Source organism: Eretmochelys imbricata, chromosome 3 (genome assembly GCF_965152235.1).
Source record: "Eretmochelys imbricata isolate rEreImb1 chromosome 3, rEreImb1.hap1, whole genome shotgun sequence".
NCBI lineage: Eukaryota > Metazoa > Chordata > Testudines > Cheloniidae > Eretmochelys > Eretmochelys imbricata.
In genome coordinates this window covers 37,369,740-37,387,554 of record NC_135574.1, presented here as the reverse complement: position 1 = coordinate 37,387,554, position 17,815 = coordinate 37,369,740, and the positions used below count along the sequence as shown (strand labels likewise).

Genomic DNA, 17,815 nt, shown 5'->3' with positions numbered 1-17,815 from the left:
ACTGCCTCTCCAGAGGTCACCTGGATGCACAACAGTGTGGAGCAATGAAGCAGGGCTGGGGGCTGAAGACCCAGTCAGGAACTCAGAGGAACCCTGAGAAGCTCTATGAAAAGGCCTTGGAGGCAGAGCAATACACTCAAGGCACAGACAGATGAGCCTGTGCAAGAAAATTCCCCGATCTTGCGCTCCCAAAGTAGTGTTTCCTGTGCTCTGGAGAACACAGGGACTGCTTGCTCCTTCTGCCCTCCAGGATTGGGTCACCATGTTGGGACAGAGGACATGACTCCATTCCCTCTCTGTACTGGTCCATGAAACAGGGCTGGCGCATGAGTGGAGAGTAACCTGGGTGGGTGGAACAAATTGCCAACCCCATGCCAATGTGAATGGAGAACTCCTGGCTCCCACCCTGGGGCAGAACAGCTCCATGTTCCTCTATACAGGGATGTGAGATAAATGCTACAATCTAGCTCTCTATATGGGGGGGGGGGAGGTTTGTAATCTGAGCTCTGCCCCTCTATTCCTGATTCTACATTTATTTTTTTTTAAAGTCTGATTCTTTTGCTGAGGCTTATGAACAATGAATGTACCAATAATCACTGGAGTCCAGGGATATTGACTACTGTCATGGTTCAAGTTCAAAACTGTAGAATAAAACCTCATTCGATAATAAATTCCCTGGTCAGCAGGCTCATGTCTCTCTCTCATGCCCCATCTTGCTGAATAATGTGAATTTCTTTATAGTATAACTACCGTAAATGTTTTTGAGATTGAGTAATACCTCAGATTCACTTTGGCCAATCAAGCAACAGCTGTTTATTTCTGTTTACTATAAATCAACAGAAATTAGCCTATGGATTTAATCTTTATTGACCGACTTTTTAAGAAGAACACAATCTCTCTCCCTAGATCCAAGGATTAAACTGCAGGCATTCCACACTTGGGCTGTGATCTCATCAGATTTCATTAGCTAATTACTGTATGGTCAGGTCAATATCTGAAGAGGAAACCTCCTAGGCTCACACTTCTTTATGAATTTGTGCTAAACCCATGTTCCAGCACTATTTTTGAAGGTACTGTGTTCCTGGAGGTCCAACCTTTTGGCGTCCATGTAAAACTAAGGTATTGATCACTTGCAGTAATTAAAGATTCTTTGGCACTTTCCACAAGGATAATGGGTGGTATCTATAAGGTCTTAGCCAAACTCCTATGTGGATAATTATACTCTGCCTACTTATCGTTGCTCATGCAGTTTGAACTAAGTAAAAGGTGTACAGTATTCCTGTGTACTCTTAAAGAGCTCCCTGATCCCAGAGGTGGGTTAAATTTGTAAAACGCTTTGAGATCTTTTTGAATAAAATGCAAAAATTTACATTTGAACTATTATCATTAATTGACAATAGATTACTGTCCTCAACAGCCATTTGTGGTCAGAAAAGACACAGTTTTTATCCAATATACAAAATAATAGACTTAACGTGTGATTTTTCTGTATTGCTTTTAAGTATCATCCAGGTTGTTGGTTGTTTTTTTGGTGGTGTTGATTTCATAATTTTTATTAGAATAGCATTTTTTCACACTCCAAGTTTTCTGATAAATTTATAATGAGTTTGTGAACCTCTGTGAGAATGCAACCCATCTCCTCTCTAAACCAATTTGCTGATTATCATAGATAAGCAGGTGGAATTTGGAAGTGATTGGAATTTGGGCCTTGTGCAGTTTAGAGTGATTTAAAATTGTGAGAGCACTTCAATCTTTTTAAAAATTTGAAGAGCTCTAGTAATGTTAACTATTCTATGCTGTATATTCATATAACACCTTCACTCCCTTTTTATGGGTACGATTCATCATTAGACGCAAGGCTTTCTTTTCTGAAGTTGGAAACATTTCTCACTCAGTCACAAACCTGTACCAGGAAACTTGATTGGGGAAGTTAAGGAGTTAAATTGTTGAAATGTTCAGCCCACATCTCTCCATTCAGAACAATGATAAATACTGTAACACTGATTTGTTGCTAATCTTTGGTTTATGCGTTCTGCTTTCTTCATTGTCATGGCCTCAAATTAAGGAAGTGACTCAGTGGTATTCAGTCATCCTTTACAAAAATGATGACTGGAATAGGAGATAACAGTACAAAAAGGTAGGAAGAAACCCCTTTGAACCAATAAAAGAAGGAATGTTTAGTGGCCCATGGGTAAGTCATTTACAAGGAGATTTTCAAAGTATTAAAGGGACGTGTGACTCCTAAATCTCCTGGATGCTTTAAATTAAATCTCTCTAAATTGTCAGTGCTACTAGTGAGTGGTATAATGTGGACTACTTTTACAAATATATATTATAATGCCATGAAAACCCCTCTTTCATGAACTCCCCTTGTAAAAATTCATACAATGGAAACTATGGGGGAATATTTTAGAAGGAAAGGAGTGAAATATAATGAAGAGAGTGCCATCCAATGGCAGCAGCATATTGGGGTATATAGCAGAATGAGGGGCAGAATTTTGTGCAGGATAAGATTTTGCCTGTTTTTTCTCTTATCCAAATATCATCTATCTGAATTAGAGATATATCCGAATGGTATATCTTTGATGGACACACAGCTAGACAAGTTACATTTTTTTCAGTATTGTGAATGTTTTATGCTGATCTGAAATTGCCAATTTTCCCATGAATTTCTTATTTGAAATTCAGGTGAGTTTTGCTTTCGTTGTGGGATTAAATTCATAATTCCTCTGGGGTCATGAAGAAATCTCACTAGAACATTTCTGTGCCTTATGGGGCTTTATACCTTACTCTTTGATTCTGGGGATAATCAGCTGAATAACAGCTCCCAGCGTGATATGGCCAAAAGAGCTAATGTGATCCTGGGATGCATAACCAGGGGAATCTAAAATGGTAGAGAGTAGAGGGGTTATTTTACCTCTGTATTTGGCATGGGTGTGACTGTTGCTGGACTACTGTGTCTAGTTCTGGTGCCCACAATTTAAGAAGGATGTTGATAAATTGGAGAGGGTTCAGAGAAGAGTCACGAGAATGATTAAAGGATTAGAACACTTGCTTTATAGTGTTAAACTCAAGGAGCTAAAGCTATTTAGCTTAACAAAGAGAAGGTTAAGGGGCTATGTGACAAGGTGTAAAGACCCCCACAAGGATGAGGAATGTGCAAGAGAGGGCCTGGGGGCAGGGATAGTCCCACCCTTCTGGCCCTGTCAATCATGCATACTAAATTAATAATCCAATCGACTAAATCTTTAGTGCAGAGACAGCATGGACACTGGGAGGCCAGGCTTCTAAATAATACTCAAAACTGATAAATCTCAAGTGTGTTCTGAATGGATCACTTCTAGAGCTTTTCAGCCATTGAAATCAGGACTGGCCAGAAAATGTCAATTCTGTTTCACAAAAAATTTTGAGTTTCAAAAATTATTTCCATTCCAATGCTGAATGAAATGAGACTTTTTGAAATTCTTTGTGAAAAAACACAGGAGAGTGAGACACTCACCCCAGAATAGCCAGTCACCTGGTGGTTAGGGCACTCCTCTGGGAATTGGGAAACTCAGGTTCAAGTCCCTGCTCCAAATCAGGCCATGCTAGGACTTGAACCCTGGTCTTCCATATGCAAGAGAAGTACCCTGATCACCAGGCGACTGGCTATTCTGGGGTGAGTCTCATTCACTCATATTTTGGTTTCAAAGAACCAACATTTGGCAATGGAAAAATACTTCACTGAAAAATTTCAACCAGCTCTAACTGAAATTTCTGAGACGGTCAGCAGTAATGGTGTCTTTTAAATATATAGAATCTGAACTGAGTCTGCCAACTTATGCAGTATACTTCTATCCATGTTGGCCCCAGGATAGTAGATAGACAAGGCGGGTGAGGTAATATCTTTTACTGAGCCAACGTCCATTTGTGAGAGAGACAAGCTGTCGAGTCACACAGAGATTTTCTTCAGGTCTCTGTGTGGCATGGAGGTTTGTCTCTCCCACCAACAGAAGCTGGCTCAATAAAAGGTATTACCTCACCTTGTCTCTCTGACAACATATGTCAGGCTAATGAACAGCCCTCGATGGTAATGATTTTGACACTGCAAGGGTGTTGAATTCCTTCCTCAGTGGGAGTTTTACCTAATAGAGCACTGAGTAAAATCTGACCAAGGATTTCAGGATTTGACTCATCTGTTTCTCCACCTTCTCTCTGTCTGCTTTGTGGCGCTTTGAATAGGGAGGGAGTAGTCCTTGTGTTCCACTGAATGCAGGGACTACCATTGTGACTTACCTAGATGTAGGCTATGCAAGAAATGATGGAAAGCTCCTTATGCCTTTCCTTCCAACTGTGCACCTGTGTCAGTGTGAGGTGCAGAATCTGGCACTCTATTTGCTATATAAGCCTGATTTCTTATAGACTGGATAATCTATGCATTTCAGTATTACAGTATTATTATTTATTTGTATTGCAGAAGCTCTAGCATCATTATGCAGGCAAGAAACACGTAACATGTTCCCTGGCCCCAAAGAATTTACAGTCTAGGTAGAAGATGAGAGACGACAGGTGGAAACAACAGACAAGAGGGGAGGAATCACAAAGGAACAATGAAACAGTTATGATCTGCATGATACACAGCAGTCACATCACACCTGCTGGCTAACCATTATTACATATGGATTTAAGGCCCGAAGGGACCAATTTGCTGTTTTTTCTGGTGCAAATGAAACATTTTTTTTTTTTCATGTTTCAGATTCTGGAAGGATTCCTAAAGGCTCTTTAGTCTCTATCATTTTAGGAGTTACTATGGTCAGTGGTTTGGCAGTATTAAGCTGGATAGTAATTTGCCGGTGGTAAGTTTTACTTTTTTTTTTTTCACCTATTTTATTGAGAAAAGCAGTCATATTTTTCTTCCCTCTTGAAACTTCCCTTACTTCAGTCTTTTTTTTTCTATATAGCCAACAGGTGACAGGAAGTTCTCTATCTGTGATCCTCTGTAGTGTGTAATTCTGTCTAATGTAACCACTAGATATTCTAGTCTCTTTATTATATTTTTGTAATGAAAATGTGAATAGGCATTATCCCAACTTTGGGTGCTGCAAAGAACATCAGATGGAATTTCAGTGATACCTAAGATTTTTCAGCTAACTAATTTACTTCCGTTGAAATACTATTTCACTAGAGATAAAAATGCTCTGAAAGATGGGAGGAAATAAAGGGTGTATTTGCAAGTGAAGTACTTTTTAAAAGAAAACCACTTTCACTTCTGCCTGTGAAGGTACTGACTAAGGTTTAAGAGTCTGGTTTAAGAGTTTGGTCTGTAGATGACCTTTTAAGATCCTGGGTTCCTAAACAGAATTCACAAAAAGAAAAGGTGTACTTGTGGCACCTTAGAGACTAAGAAATTTATTTGGGCATAAGCTTTCGTGAGCTACAGCTCACTTCATCGGCTGCATTCCTAAAGTCCAGCCACAAGGAAGTTTGTGTGGAAGGTTGTTTTTTTATGAGAGTATCCAGTTCTGAGAGTTCATTCTTAATCTTTCCCTGTTTGCTGTAGAGGATGTTGATCAGGTGGTTCCACAGTTTCTTTGAGAGCATGTGGCACAAGCTGTCAGCATAGTCTGTGTGGTATGTAGATTGTAATGGATTTTTTACCTTCAGTCCTTTTGGTATGATGTCTATCTGTTTGCATTTGGAAAGGAAGATGATGTCTGTCTGTATCTGTACGAGTTTTTTCATGAAGTTGATAGATTTCCACTCCATACGGCTAAATTCAGTGCCTTGCATAATGACAGGTTTCAGAGTAGCAGCCATGTTAGTCTGTATTCGCAAAAAGAAAAGGAGGACTTGTGGCACCTTAGAGACTAACCAATTTATTTGAGCATAAGCTTTCATGAGCTACAGCTCACTTTACAGAATTCTGCTCTCTGGGGGTATGAGGCTGTTGGAACCTAATGGCAAAGTTCGGAGGAATAAAAGTAGTAACATGCAGCTTTAGGGCCCTGAGCCTGCTGCCGCTGAAATAGTGGTAAAACTCTCCTTGTTTTCAGTGGTGCATGTCACAAACATTGTCTGATTACTCTTTCTAAAACCTCTGTGAAGTACACATTATCATCCACATTTTCCCAATGGGAAACTGAAATACTAAAGGCCTGGTTTTTAAAACTGTCCTCGTTGCATAAAATTGTGCCCACATTTAATTGTAGATTTAAATGCTAGCATTTAGACATACCTCAATTAGGAACACAATTTATCCTGCCAAAATCCCTTTTTTCAATTGCCTTCATAAAAGCAGTACTTTTTTTTGCACACTGACTTGCATCCTACTCTGTGTTTATTGTGCATTCTTTGAAAGTATTGAATGGTACACCACTGCTAGAGACTTGTATTTGTCACAGTAAATTTTGCTCACATTTTGGAGCTCAGGCCTAGGACCCTGTGAAAGCCATTCAATATGAAAAAACTATCAGTGGCCACTCATGGCTTTAATTGGCTTTCATTTTTAATCTGGGCTTTAGGGCAAGAACAGACTGCTGCATTTTCTGTAATCTTGTTACCTTTCTGTGTCAAAGGCACAGAGCCTATATAAGACATTTCTTTAAATACTGCTATAAATCAAAGGGAAGAAATAGAATGAACTTTCCTTACTGCACTGCAATAGGTATGATGCTGAAAGCACTGACTAATCACAGCAGGCTCTCCAGTTGGCCAGCAGTCTCAACATTGCACCCTGTAGCAGTAGGAAACCCAGCTGACTGGGGATGACAAGAAGCATGACATTTGACACATTTGTCAAGCCCATGACAAAAATGCTGCCTTTGTTTAAGTTAGCAGTTTTGCCATAGGTGTCATGGGAGCCCTAGACATTGTTATTTTAGGTTTTGATGAAAAAAAAAAATCCATGACTTTTGACATTTGGGATTTTTCAAGTGAGTGGGTTGATGTGCTTGTAAATAAACAGATGAATTAATTTCACTGAGAAACTTGAGAGTTGCAAGCTAAACTCTGGGCTGCAAAGGAGGCTAAGGAAGAGCATCAAATCAGCAAAAAATATTGGGGTGATGCAAAGAACCAGTATAGTGTACTCTGAGACACCTATTATTCCTTTAAGGCAATGGTTCTCAAACTTTTGTACTGGTGACCCCTTTCACATAGCACGCCTCTGAGTGCGACCCTCCCCGACCCTTATAAATTAAAAACACTTTTTATATATTTAACACCATTATAAATGCTGGAGGCAAAGTGGGGTTTGGGTGGAGGCTGACAGCTCGCAACCCCCCAAGTAATAACTCACCTGAGGACCCCCTGAGGGCTCTCAACCCCCCGTTTGAGAGCCCCTGCTTTAAGGGGTAGGAAGGTTTCTTTCTTACACAACATAAAATCAAAACAAAAGATATACATTCAAACAAGATTGGAGCATTAGATTGTATTTACAAATGTTGTCTATAATATAGGGCAACTACTAAGTTTCTTCGTATTTGTTCACTATCATAAAATTGCAATGGAAAAATAAAATCCACTTGACATTTTATTGTGTTTCCATGACAAATGCCATTTTCACCATGACTACCCTAAGACTTTTCTTTAGAAAAATTCCAAGCGAAAACAAGCCTTGTATGCTTATACATTTAATACTAATCACAAGCCAATGAGAATCAAGGAGCTAAATCATCAATAAAACCACTTTAAACATATCTTCTACTGGAAGGCTAAAGGGAAACTGAGACCTGTTTACTGTACTGTTTTTCCACCCCAATGTACTGGAGATATAAACTCAGCACATTTGGCTTCAGTAGTTTATATTTTTTCAAAACTTACTTTGGTTCTGAACTGGATGGGGGGAGGGGAGGTGCCAACATGACTGTTGAACACTGAAGCTCCCAGTGAACAGCAAGATTCACAGATTGGACTATTACCCTTACCATGCATAGGGTCCTGACTGGCAGCAGAAATATCCACATCTGCTAGAAGGATGGCTTTCTGCCCGCTCACAAGGTAGCAGGCCCATTTCAGTAGAGTATAAATAGCGGCTGAAGATATTCTGCTTACATATCACTGCAAGTAAAGAAGGCCTATCTTCTAGGAAAGCATTGTCACGTTACCACCATGTGCCTCTTTACAATGGATCATACCTATACGTGTATCAAAACAGACCCCATAGATAGTGGAGGTGAGAAAGGCACAGGATAGACAGGCACTTGAAGCAGAAAAATAGGTTGTGTTTCAATGGACTCCTGTGAAGCCTATTAACACACAGTGTGACAGAGAATTATTTAAATATAAATGTCAGGTCCATAGACACATTGTACACAGACAAGCTCAGACATTGCTGCTGTTGGGCTAACTTATGCACAAGCAATTCAAGGTAAAGGAGTTCGGATCTGTTACGAATTACACCTTGTAGGACACGCACACAATTGCTACGAATTACACCTGGTAGGACACACACACAACTGCTGTGAATTACACCTGGTAGGACACGCACACAAGTGCTACGAATTACACCTGGTAGGACACGCACACAAGTGCTACGAATTACACCTTGTAGGACACACACACAACTGCTGTGAATTACACCTGGTAGGACACGCACACAACTGCTGTGAATTACACCTGGTAAGACACGCACACAAGTGCTACGAATTACACCTTGTAGGACACGCATACAAGTGCTACGAATTATACCTGATAGGACACGCACACCAATGCTACGAATTACACCTGATAGGTCACGCACAGTTCGAATCTAGGCTGAGGCACAGAAATACAGTCCACAACTGCAGAGTTCCCAAAAGACACTAAGTTTATTACGCTCGAGCGTGGTGCCCCCCTGCTAGCCAGGAGGGGACCCTGAATGCAGATTATACAAAGGTTATATACCTTTTAGCAAAGCATGTTGCCCTCGTGCATCGGAAACCTTAGCCAATAAACAAACCCTTGTCTTATCTACCACCTATCCCTGCTTGGTGCATTCCTCGTGCTATACCAGTATGTGAATTACACAGCATGGTCCTAAAGCCATGCATCAGTAACTTTTATTATCAGGATGGGAGGCCTCACATCCAGGCCAAGAAACAGGGAGTTAGAGACTGACAAAAACCAGATACTGGGAGTCAAGGCAGGCTGCAGACAAGGAGGAGGATTTTCACAGGGATTCAGTATCTAAGGATTACTCCTCCTGGTGTATGATGTGCTGGCATTTAAACAATGGTGGGCCCCAAACCAAAATGGAGTCACATGTGCTAACTTTTTCTTAACAGATCATAAGCACTGCACTTACTCTGAAAAGTCAGCAAATCTGCCTTTTCTCCAGCTTGCTGTTTCACGGTCTGTTAGCGGATGCAATGCAAAAAACGTGATTTTTACACCTTGTGGCTTTGCAGAACAACTTTATCCTGCTGATCGTGGAGTGCATGAAGAAGGGGAGGCACTTAGTGTGCTGCATTTAATCACAGTTATTGTTGTCTTCCTCCCCACCCATTTCCTCCACCTGTTGTTGTCCTATCATAAGAGTAGTCTGCAAGGTCTTTGTGGAAGAGACTGGGGTTTTTTTATTATATGTGTACAGCGTGCCTAACACGATGGGGCCCTGATCCCCAATCAGGGTTTCTCAATTATTAATACTTTATTAGGGTAGTACTAATATTATCACTTTGCTGATAACGATTGCTGAATCAGAATTAGGCTGCAAGAAAAAGGGAGGCATTAGCATTTTGGAGACCCTAGAAATATTAGTATTTGTTGGACCTCATCAAGGGAGCATTGAGGATTGCAACTGACCTACAAAGTGAACAATATTGGATGAGGACCACTTTCATCATTATTTCGTACCAGAATTTACCCCTCCTTAGTTTAGAAAAGCACTCTCTCTAAAAGTCTAAGATCTAGATTAATTACTGACTTGACTGAAAGCAAATTATTTTATTAATTTTTCTCTCTCTTTCTAGGAGCTCATAGAATAATGTACACTGTCACGCTCACTGCGTCAGAACATTAGTCAAGGCAACTAAACTAAGACTGAGGGCACTGTTCAACTGGCCGAGATGTAAAACAAAGGTTCTGACCCTTTGTGCTAATTAAACATCCCATGGCTGCCTGTGTAAATGAGAGACTGAGAGTTACAGCTCAAAGTCTATGTGCACCATGATGCTTTAGGGACTTTTTGACATTTCTCACCAAGATGATAACCACCCCTGGTCAACTAGGAAGTATTGAAATTAAATCAACTTTTTACAACAAAAACAGAATATTATCTTATAAGAATTATTAACTTGTTCACCATTTCCCTTTCTGTGATGAGAATTTTCAGCGTTTAGCCATCCTGTGTTACTGTCTTTAGACAAAATCCAAATTGCTCAGCTGCTTCAGGGGCATTTTTCAGTGAGAGTAGTTCTGAATGTGTCTTTAGTTTTTTTCTAGCCCAGATAACTGTGTGATTATAATTTTTGTCAGGGCTTGTGATCAGCTGCAAATGCAGCAGCAAAATACTGTATTGATACAAATGTATGAGCTACTGACCCCTTAAAAATTGTGGAAGTGCTTGTAGCCACAGGGGAATTGAGTGCTAAGACATCTTTTAAACCAGCTAAACTGTGCCAGGCTACAGAGGCTGCTCTAACTAATAACCTGAATTAAGTCCTGATACCTACTTCTGTATTTGTCTAAATTCAAATGTAAATCTTAAGTTTAAACTTAAGTTTAAACTACTGGAAATACGTGACAATGGTAAACTAAAATTTGATCAGATTCGTGGTTACATTTTAGAGTTATTCTAGTCACAGTGAGCTTTGACCCATTTAAGACCATTTCGGAGTGAACTGTCCCACTATATCCTTCTCCCATATTATTTAAATAAAAGCAGAACTCATTCAGCAGAGCTACTTAACATGGAATGAGCGCTAACACTTTAGTGTGAAATCCTGCCCCATTGACGACAATGACAAAACTCCCATTTTGTTCAACAGGGCCAAGACTGTAGCATTTGTGTTGTTGTAGCACTGTTCACTCCGACACATTTTTGAACATGTGACCTGTGATGTATGTAGCTATGACTCTTTATTTTATGGTCGGTGGTACAGTTCTGGGTAACTGCACATTTAACCTCCCCTTCATGGTCTGCTCCAAGAATTCTCACTCAAGTCTCAGGCCTCTAGGGCTGTGTCTATCCTGCAATTAAAAACCCGCGGCTGGTCCATACCAGCTGATTTGGGATCATGGGGCTTGGGGTTGCAGGGCTAATTAATTGTGGAGTAGAGTTTCAGGTTCGGGCTCGGGCTGCTGCCCGGGCTCTAGGACCATGCAAGGTGGGAAGTCCCAGAACATCTACACTGCAATTAAACTGCCCCTTAGCCCAAGTCCTGTGAGCCCGAGTCAGATCTCACAGGCCATCCGTGGGTATCTAATTGCAATGTAGACATACCTCTATTTCTGTCACCGCTCTTCAGGGAGGGACCTGTCTCCCTTCTGACCAGGGTTCAGGCTACAGCTCCCATGCAATTCACTATGTTAATCCCAGCAGGTCTGACTAATGTCCAGCCCCTGTGCTGTTTTTTTCACTCTTCAAGGGCTATGTCCAGTGAATGCCAGTGTTTATAAGTAATCACACAGCTCTGTCAAGGCAGAGTACATTTATTTAAGGACAAAAGCATACAGAGAAAACATATAAAACGTAAAACACTTTACCAGTAGCCCCTCCCGCCTCCCACTCCAATCAATCTTATGGAAATGCTGGCAGGTTCTAGGCCTTCCAGCCATTCTGCAGGATTTGCTTCCACTCCCCCCTCAAACAAAAGGTCATGTCAGGTTGTTGAATCAAAATGAAGGCCCTCTCTCTGTGTCTCTTTGGGCCTTCTGGTACTGCTTGGAACCAGAATATGCAAACTACCCCAGTGAGGGGTACTTATCTGGAACTGTCTGCAGTCCCAGGTATGGCAGTAATTACCCCCACTGTTTTTAGTTCCTGGAGGAGCTGTGGTAACCCTCCCCCATGGAGTAGAACAAAACAATACGCAGAACATTCATAAGGTTAATACGGTATTCCCCTAAAGATACTGCATATGGTGGCAATATCTGTCACATGCTGCGCCTTTAAAATTCAGGAGTCCATATATCAGTTTATTAGAGGTAAGGGACATGAGGGGATTCAAGATGGGGGAATCTTACAGAATGAGATCTCATGCTGTGTTTTCTCTCTCATGGAGATTTTATATTTGTTCTTTGCTTTTTTGTTATGGAAAACCCTGTAATCAATTTTCTTTGTCGTCCATTAACCCAAATGGTTACTTTTGTTTTAGATTAACAAAGACAACAACAGAAGATGGAATGAATACACAAGCTCCATAAGAGAAAGTGTAACCTTCACTCTGTAAGATTGTCCATTCTGAAAGTTTCCTAATCCTTTCTCCAGCAGACATACTTCTTACCATTAAAGGCACAGTACATAGAAAACAGAATCTTAGCTACATTCACCATGGGATGTGAGGGGATATGGATGACATGAGACCAAGGCTCTGGCCACTTGTGGTCATAATAGAACTTATGGCAGGGGTGCTGGAACTAGGGGTACTGCGGGGTACAGCAGCACCCCCTGGCTTGAAGTGGTTTCCCTCATATACAGGGTTAACAATTTTGTTCAATGGCTTTCAGCACCTCCAGTATAATCGGCCATCCCTCAATATGAGGCTGATGTCTGCCAAGGGGAACAGGCTCTCACTGATGAGACTTAAGATGGCTGAGGAGTCCAATTCGTGCTCTACAGGTTTTTCTACATTTATGAAAGGTGGTTGTTTGGAGAGAGCACAATTGCTGGCCAAGATTCTCCTTCCTCTATCATTTCTCAGCCTCTAGAGCAGTGTTTCTCAAACTTTTGTACTGGTGACCCCTTTCACATAGCAAGCCTCTGAGTGCGACCCCCCTTATAAATTAAAAACACTTTTAAATATATTTAATAACATTATAAATGCTAGAGGCAAAGCGGAGTTTGGAATGGAGGCTGACAGCTCCAACCCCCATCCCCAAGTTATAACCTCGTGACCCCCTGAGGAGTCCCGACCCCTAGTTTGAGAACCCCGTCCTATGGTTATTTTCACAAGAAAATGAGTGCTAAGGCAATCCCCTGGGAAAAAAAATTCGGGTTTGGGGGTACTACAGTTACAACTTGCTTATCTATATTCTATTTTTGAGATCCGTTAATTGTTAGTCAATTCCCCTCCTACGAATCCTGCTGTGTAAAACTGAGATGCAGATTGGTTGCTTTATTTCCATCCTCAAGTTGGCTACATTTCAGCAATATGCACATGCAGCCTCTTTAAAATCTATTGGGATAAAATGTGCTGTATAAACAGAAGGTGTTCTGTATATATGATCAGTGGGGAAACCCAAATGGAAAAAGAAGGAGTAAAATAAAAGGAAAAGCAACAGATCATCATGAATGAGTAAAGATCACTGAGCCATGAACTATCAAATTAGAAAATACGCTGGAAAGGCCACTTTGCAATTTTACCTTGCAGACATTGAACTTGACCGTATAACAGAAATAATCTTTTTTTCAAAGATAAGCTTTTTTACAATATAAGCCATGTACAATATGCTAGAGCAGTTTTCCTATTTTCTCCTTTTTCCAGAACAAATGTATTTCTTGTGGCTATTTCTCAGAATCTTCCACTCTTTTCATGTTAAACATTCTCTCTCCCTGTTACAATAACAGACTGTAATGCCATACAAGCCCTAGAAGAAACCTCCTCTGAAACTAATCCCTGGATACAGCTAGGACAGGTGGGGAGTTTTATTTAAGATCATTTATTACTAAATCATCTTCTTTACTGCAAAACACAATAGACGCTGACTGGTAATTTATGTAATAAAAGAAATAATAATTATATGTTTACAAAGTAACCCTTCGGACTTGTCTATATGGCAGAGCAATGAGCGCTAGCAGGGTATGATTTCTAAAGGGCACCAACATGTTACACACTAACTGACCCGTTTAAACCCTGCTGGCATGAACTAAAAGTTCCCTGTTACTACATAGCAATAGGAAATTTTCAGTTCACAGCAGTCGGGTCTAAATGGCCCAGTTAATGTGCAACACATTGGTGTACTTTAGAAATTACACCCCTTTGGTGCACATTCCTGAGCAGTATAGACAAGCCTGTAGAGACAGTGAGCCGGATTCTCATTCACACCAAGGCCCCTTTACTCTCTGGGATGTAAATATAATTACAGCAACCATTCTAAACTAGCATATCTACACAAGGGATATTTTTGGAAGGGAAGTAAAAAAAAGAAAAAAAAAAACTTGTTCAATTGAAACTATGGGAGGCAGGAATTAGACAGGAGAATGTAATCACCCGTGTTGGTATTTAGCCAGAAAAATAGGTTTAACATCTTTCAAATTATCACTGAGAAACAGTTAAGTGGTTCTTGAGAATTTGTAATGAACAAACTGAACATTTAAAAAACATTACTCCCAAGTTATTTCCTCTGGTCTTCCCAGTTCATCTCATCTTCTCCACTTGTGTTATTTAGAACAGTAAGGTTTTCAGCGCAAGGTTTGTCTCTTTTTTATATCTTGTATAGTTTAGAGCTTAACTGATACTAATAAAAAGTCAATAGAAGAAAATATTGTGGGCAAGGGAAGTGCATGGAGGAAAGATGGGATGCAGTTATTAGTAGCATGTGAGGTGGGGATCTAGTGATTATATCATATAGCCCCTTACTTTGAACAAACATTGCAGTATTTTATACAGGAATATCTCTTTTAGCGAGGGCCACTAAACAAAGCTAGAGATCTAAAAATGCTTAAAAGTTGAGTTATGTCAAGCCTAGATCTGAATTTGACGGTGGTCCCATAGAAGTCACCTAAATTAAGTCCATGAGAATACTTGTGTACTTAAAGTTAACCACATATATAGGTCATGAGAAGGATCAGAGCCTAAATTAATCATAATATAGAGATTAATTAAATGTCCTTATTCTGGGGGGTAGAGACTTGTAGACCTTGGAAAAAACAGGATTCAGAAGTGCTCTAAGAAGGAGAAAAGAAAACTCATGTATTTGATAGAAAATAACTGCTTTTAACAGCATTGAAATGCAGTCATAGAGTAAATTCCAAAAGCAATGAGGTGTGGAGGGAGACAGTAAGTACTTCAGAAGCATGGAGCACTTTTAAAAAATATTATTTGAAATTATTCCCAAAGCCTTTGATGAAGAATATGACTTTGGTTATTTTTTTCCTACCAAACATGTGAAATGTAAATGAAAGAGAGAATGTTACTGTGTTAGGGAAGGTAGTTTTCACACTAGGAAACTACCTTTATTCTGGAATATTGTTGTAACCATCATGGGACTGAGACCAAGAATCCCTGGGTTACAATCTCTGGTACTGTTGTTGGCATCCTTTTGTCTGCGAGAGACAGTGGGAATTGCATACTATGATGCAGATGGGTTTGCAATGTCTCAAGTGACTGAATAGTCCAATCCAAGATTTAAAACAAACAAAAGGAAGTATTTTTTCACACAACGCACAATCAACCTATGGAACTCCTTGCCAGAGGATGTTGTTAAAGCCAAGACTATAACAGGGTTAAAAAAAGAACTAGATAAGTTCATGGAGGATAGATCTATCAGTGGCTATTAGCCAGCATGGACAGGGATGGTGTCTCTAGCCTCTGTTTGTCAGAAGCTGGGAATGGGCAACAGAGCATGGATCACTTGATGAAATCATGGAGCAGGTCCTCAAAGAATCAATCCTGATGCACTTGCATGAGAGGAAAATGATCAGGAACAGCCAGCATGGATTCACCAAGGGAAGGTCATGCCTGACTAATCTAATCGCCTTTTATGATGAGATTACTGGTTCTGTGGATGAAGGGAAAGCAGTGGATGTATTGTTTCTTGACTTTAGCAAAGCTTTTGACACGGTCTCCCACAGTATTCTTGTCAGCAAGTTAAGGAAGTATGGGCTGGATGAATGCACTATAAGGTGGGTAGAAAGCTGGCTAGATTGTCGGGCTCAACGGGTAGTGATCAATGGCTCCATGTCTAGTTGGCAGCCGGTATCAAGTGGAGTGCTCCAGGGGTCGGTCCTGGGGCCGGTTTTGTTCAATATCTTCATAAATGATCTGGAGGATGGTGTGGATTGCACTCTCAGCAAATTTGCGGATGATACTAAACTGGGAGGAGTGGTAGATACGCTGGAGGGGAGGGATAGGATACAGAAGGACCTAGACAAATTGGAGGACTGGGCCAAAAGAAATCTGATGAGGTTCAATAAGGATAAGTGCAGGGTCCTGCACTTAGGATGGAAGAATCCAATGCACCGCTACAGACTAGGGACCGAATGGCTAGGCAGCAGTTCTGCGGAAAAGGACCTAGGGGTGACAGTGGACGAGAAGCTGGATATGAGTCAGCAGTGTGCCCTTGTTGCCAAGAAGGCCAATGGCATTTTGGGATGTATAAGTAGGGGCATAGCGAGCAGATCGAGGGACGTGATCGTTCCCCTCTATTCGACATTGGTGAGGCCTCATCTGGAGTACTGTGTCCAGTTTTGGGCCCCACACTACAAGAAGGATGTGGATAAATTGGAGAGAGTCCAGCGAAGGGCAACAAAAATGATTAGGGGACTGGAACACATGACTTATGAGGAGAGGCTGAGGGAGCTGGGATTGTTTAGCCTGCAGAAGAGAAGAATGAGGGGGGATTTGATAGCTGCTTTCAACTACCTGAAAGGGGGTTCCAAAGAGGATGGCTCTAGACTGTTCTCAATGGTAGCAGATGACAGAACGAGGAGTAATGGTCTCAAGTTTCAGTGGGGGAGGTTTAGATTGGATATTAGGAAAAACTTTTTCACTAAGAGGGTGGTGAAACACTGGAATGCGTTACCTAGGGAGGTGGTAGAATCTCTTTCCTTAGAGTTTTTTAAGGTCAGGCTTGACAAAGCCCTGGCTGGGATGATTTAACTGGGAATTGGTCCTGCTTCGAGCAGGGGGTTGGACTAGATGACCTTCAGGGGTCCCTTCCAACCCTGATAGTCTATGATTCTATTATCTGTTCTGTTCATTCCCTCTGGGGCACCTGGCATTGGCCACTGTCGGAAGACAGGAGACCTGGGCTAGATGGTCCTTTGGTCTGACCCAATATGGCCATTCTTATGTTCTTATTTGCATGATCTTTGGCAGTTATGGCAAATGTACGTATCTTGGTTGGGAGCTGCTTGCTTCCTGTGGGCTCTTTTCTTGCCAAGCTGTAGGAGCCAGCTTCTGTCATGGACTTTGATAACCTGATGGAGATGATGGCGCCACTTGTTATGATCACTTGCCAAGATTTGCCATTGGTCAGGATCAATTCCAAATTCCTTCATATCTCACTTGCATGTGTCTTTATAGCAAAGTTTGGGAAATCCTGTTGTTCTTGTTCCCTCTGATAGATCCCCATGAAGCATGTCCTTGGGTATGCATCCATCTTCCAACCTATTCAGATGGCAATTGCGAAAATGGCAATTGCAACAACGACAGGGGTATCTCGCTACTAAGTGTAGCAGGAAATGCTGTCACAAAAGTCATCTTAGTGTTCCTACAACACCTGACAAATCAGGTGCTGTATGGCTTGGGTAAGTCACTTAGAACATGTTTACACTTGCTTGAATTTCATATGAGTTAGATCTCTGTTTATAAAGGCCGGAGGATAGGGTATTTTCGGGGAGCTGAGCTACAGTGGAGTTTCACAGGAACATATTATCAGCACCCTCCCTGATTATTCTCTAGGGCGATGCGGCTCCACACCATCCCCAATTCAGAGATGTGCTTAAATCCCAAAATTCACTGCCAAGTGTACA

General features: G+C 41.0%; 1 protein-coding gene across 1 annotated transcript in view; it reads left to right on the top strand.

The window, feature by feature from the left end:
* TPO (thyroid peroxidase) overlaps nucleotides 1-5,102 on the top strand; it is a 53,700-nt gene extending 48,598 nt beyond the window's left edge. Inside the window, exon 13 of the mRNA XM_077811467.1 lies at nucleotides 4,736-5,102. Within this exon, the coding sequence (XP_077667593.1) occupies nucleotides 4,736-4,839 (104 nt within the window). The 3' untranslated portion in view covers nucleotides 4,840-5,102. The remainder of the gene's footprint in view (nucleotides 1-4,735) is intronic.
* The last annotated feature ends 12,713 nt before the right edge of the window (nucleotides 5,103-17,815 follow it).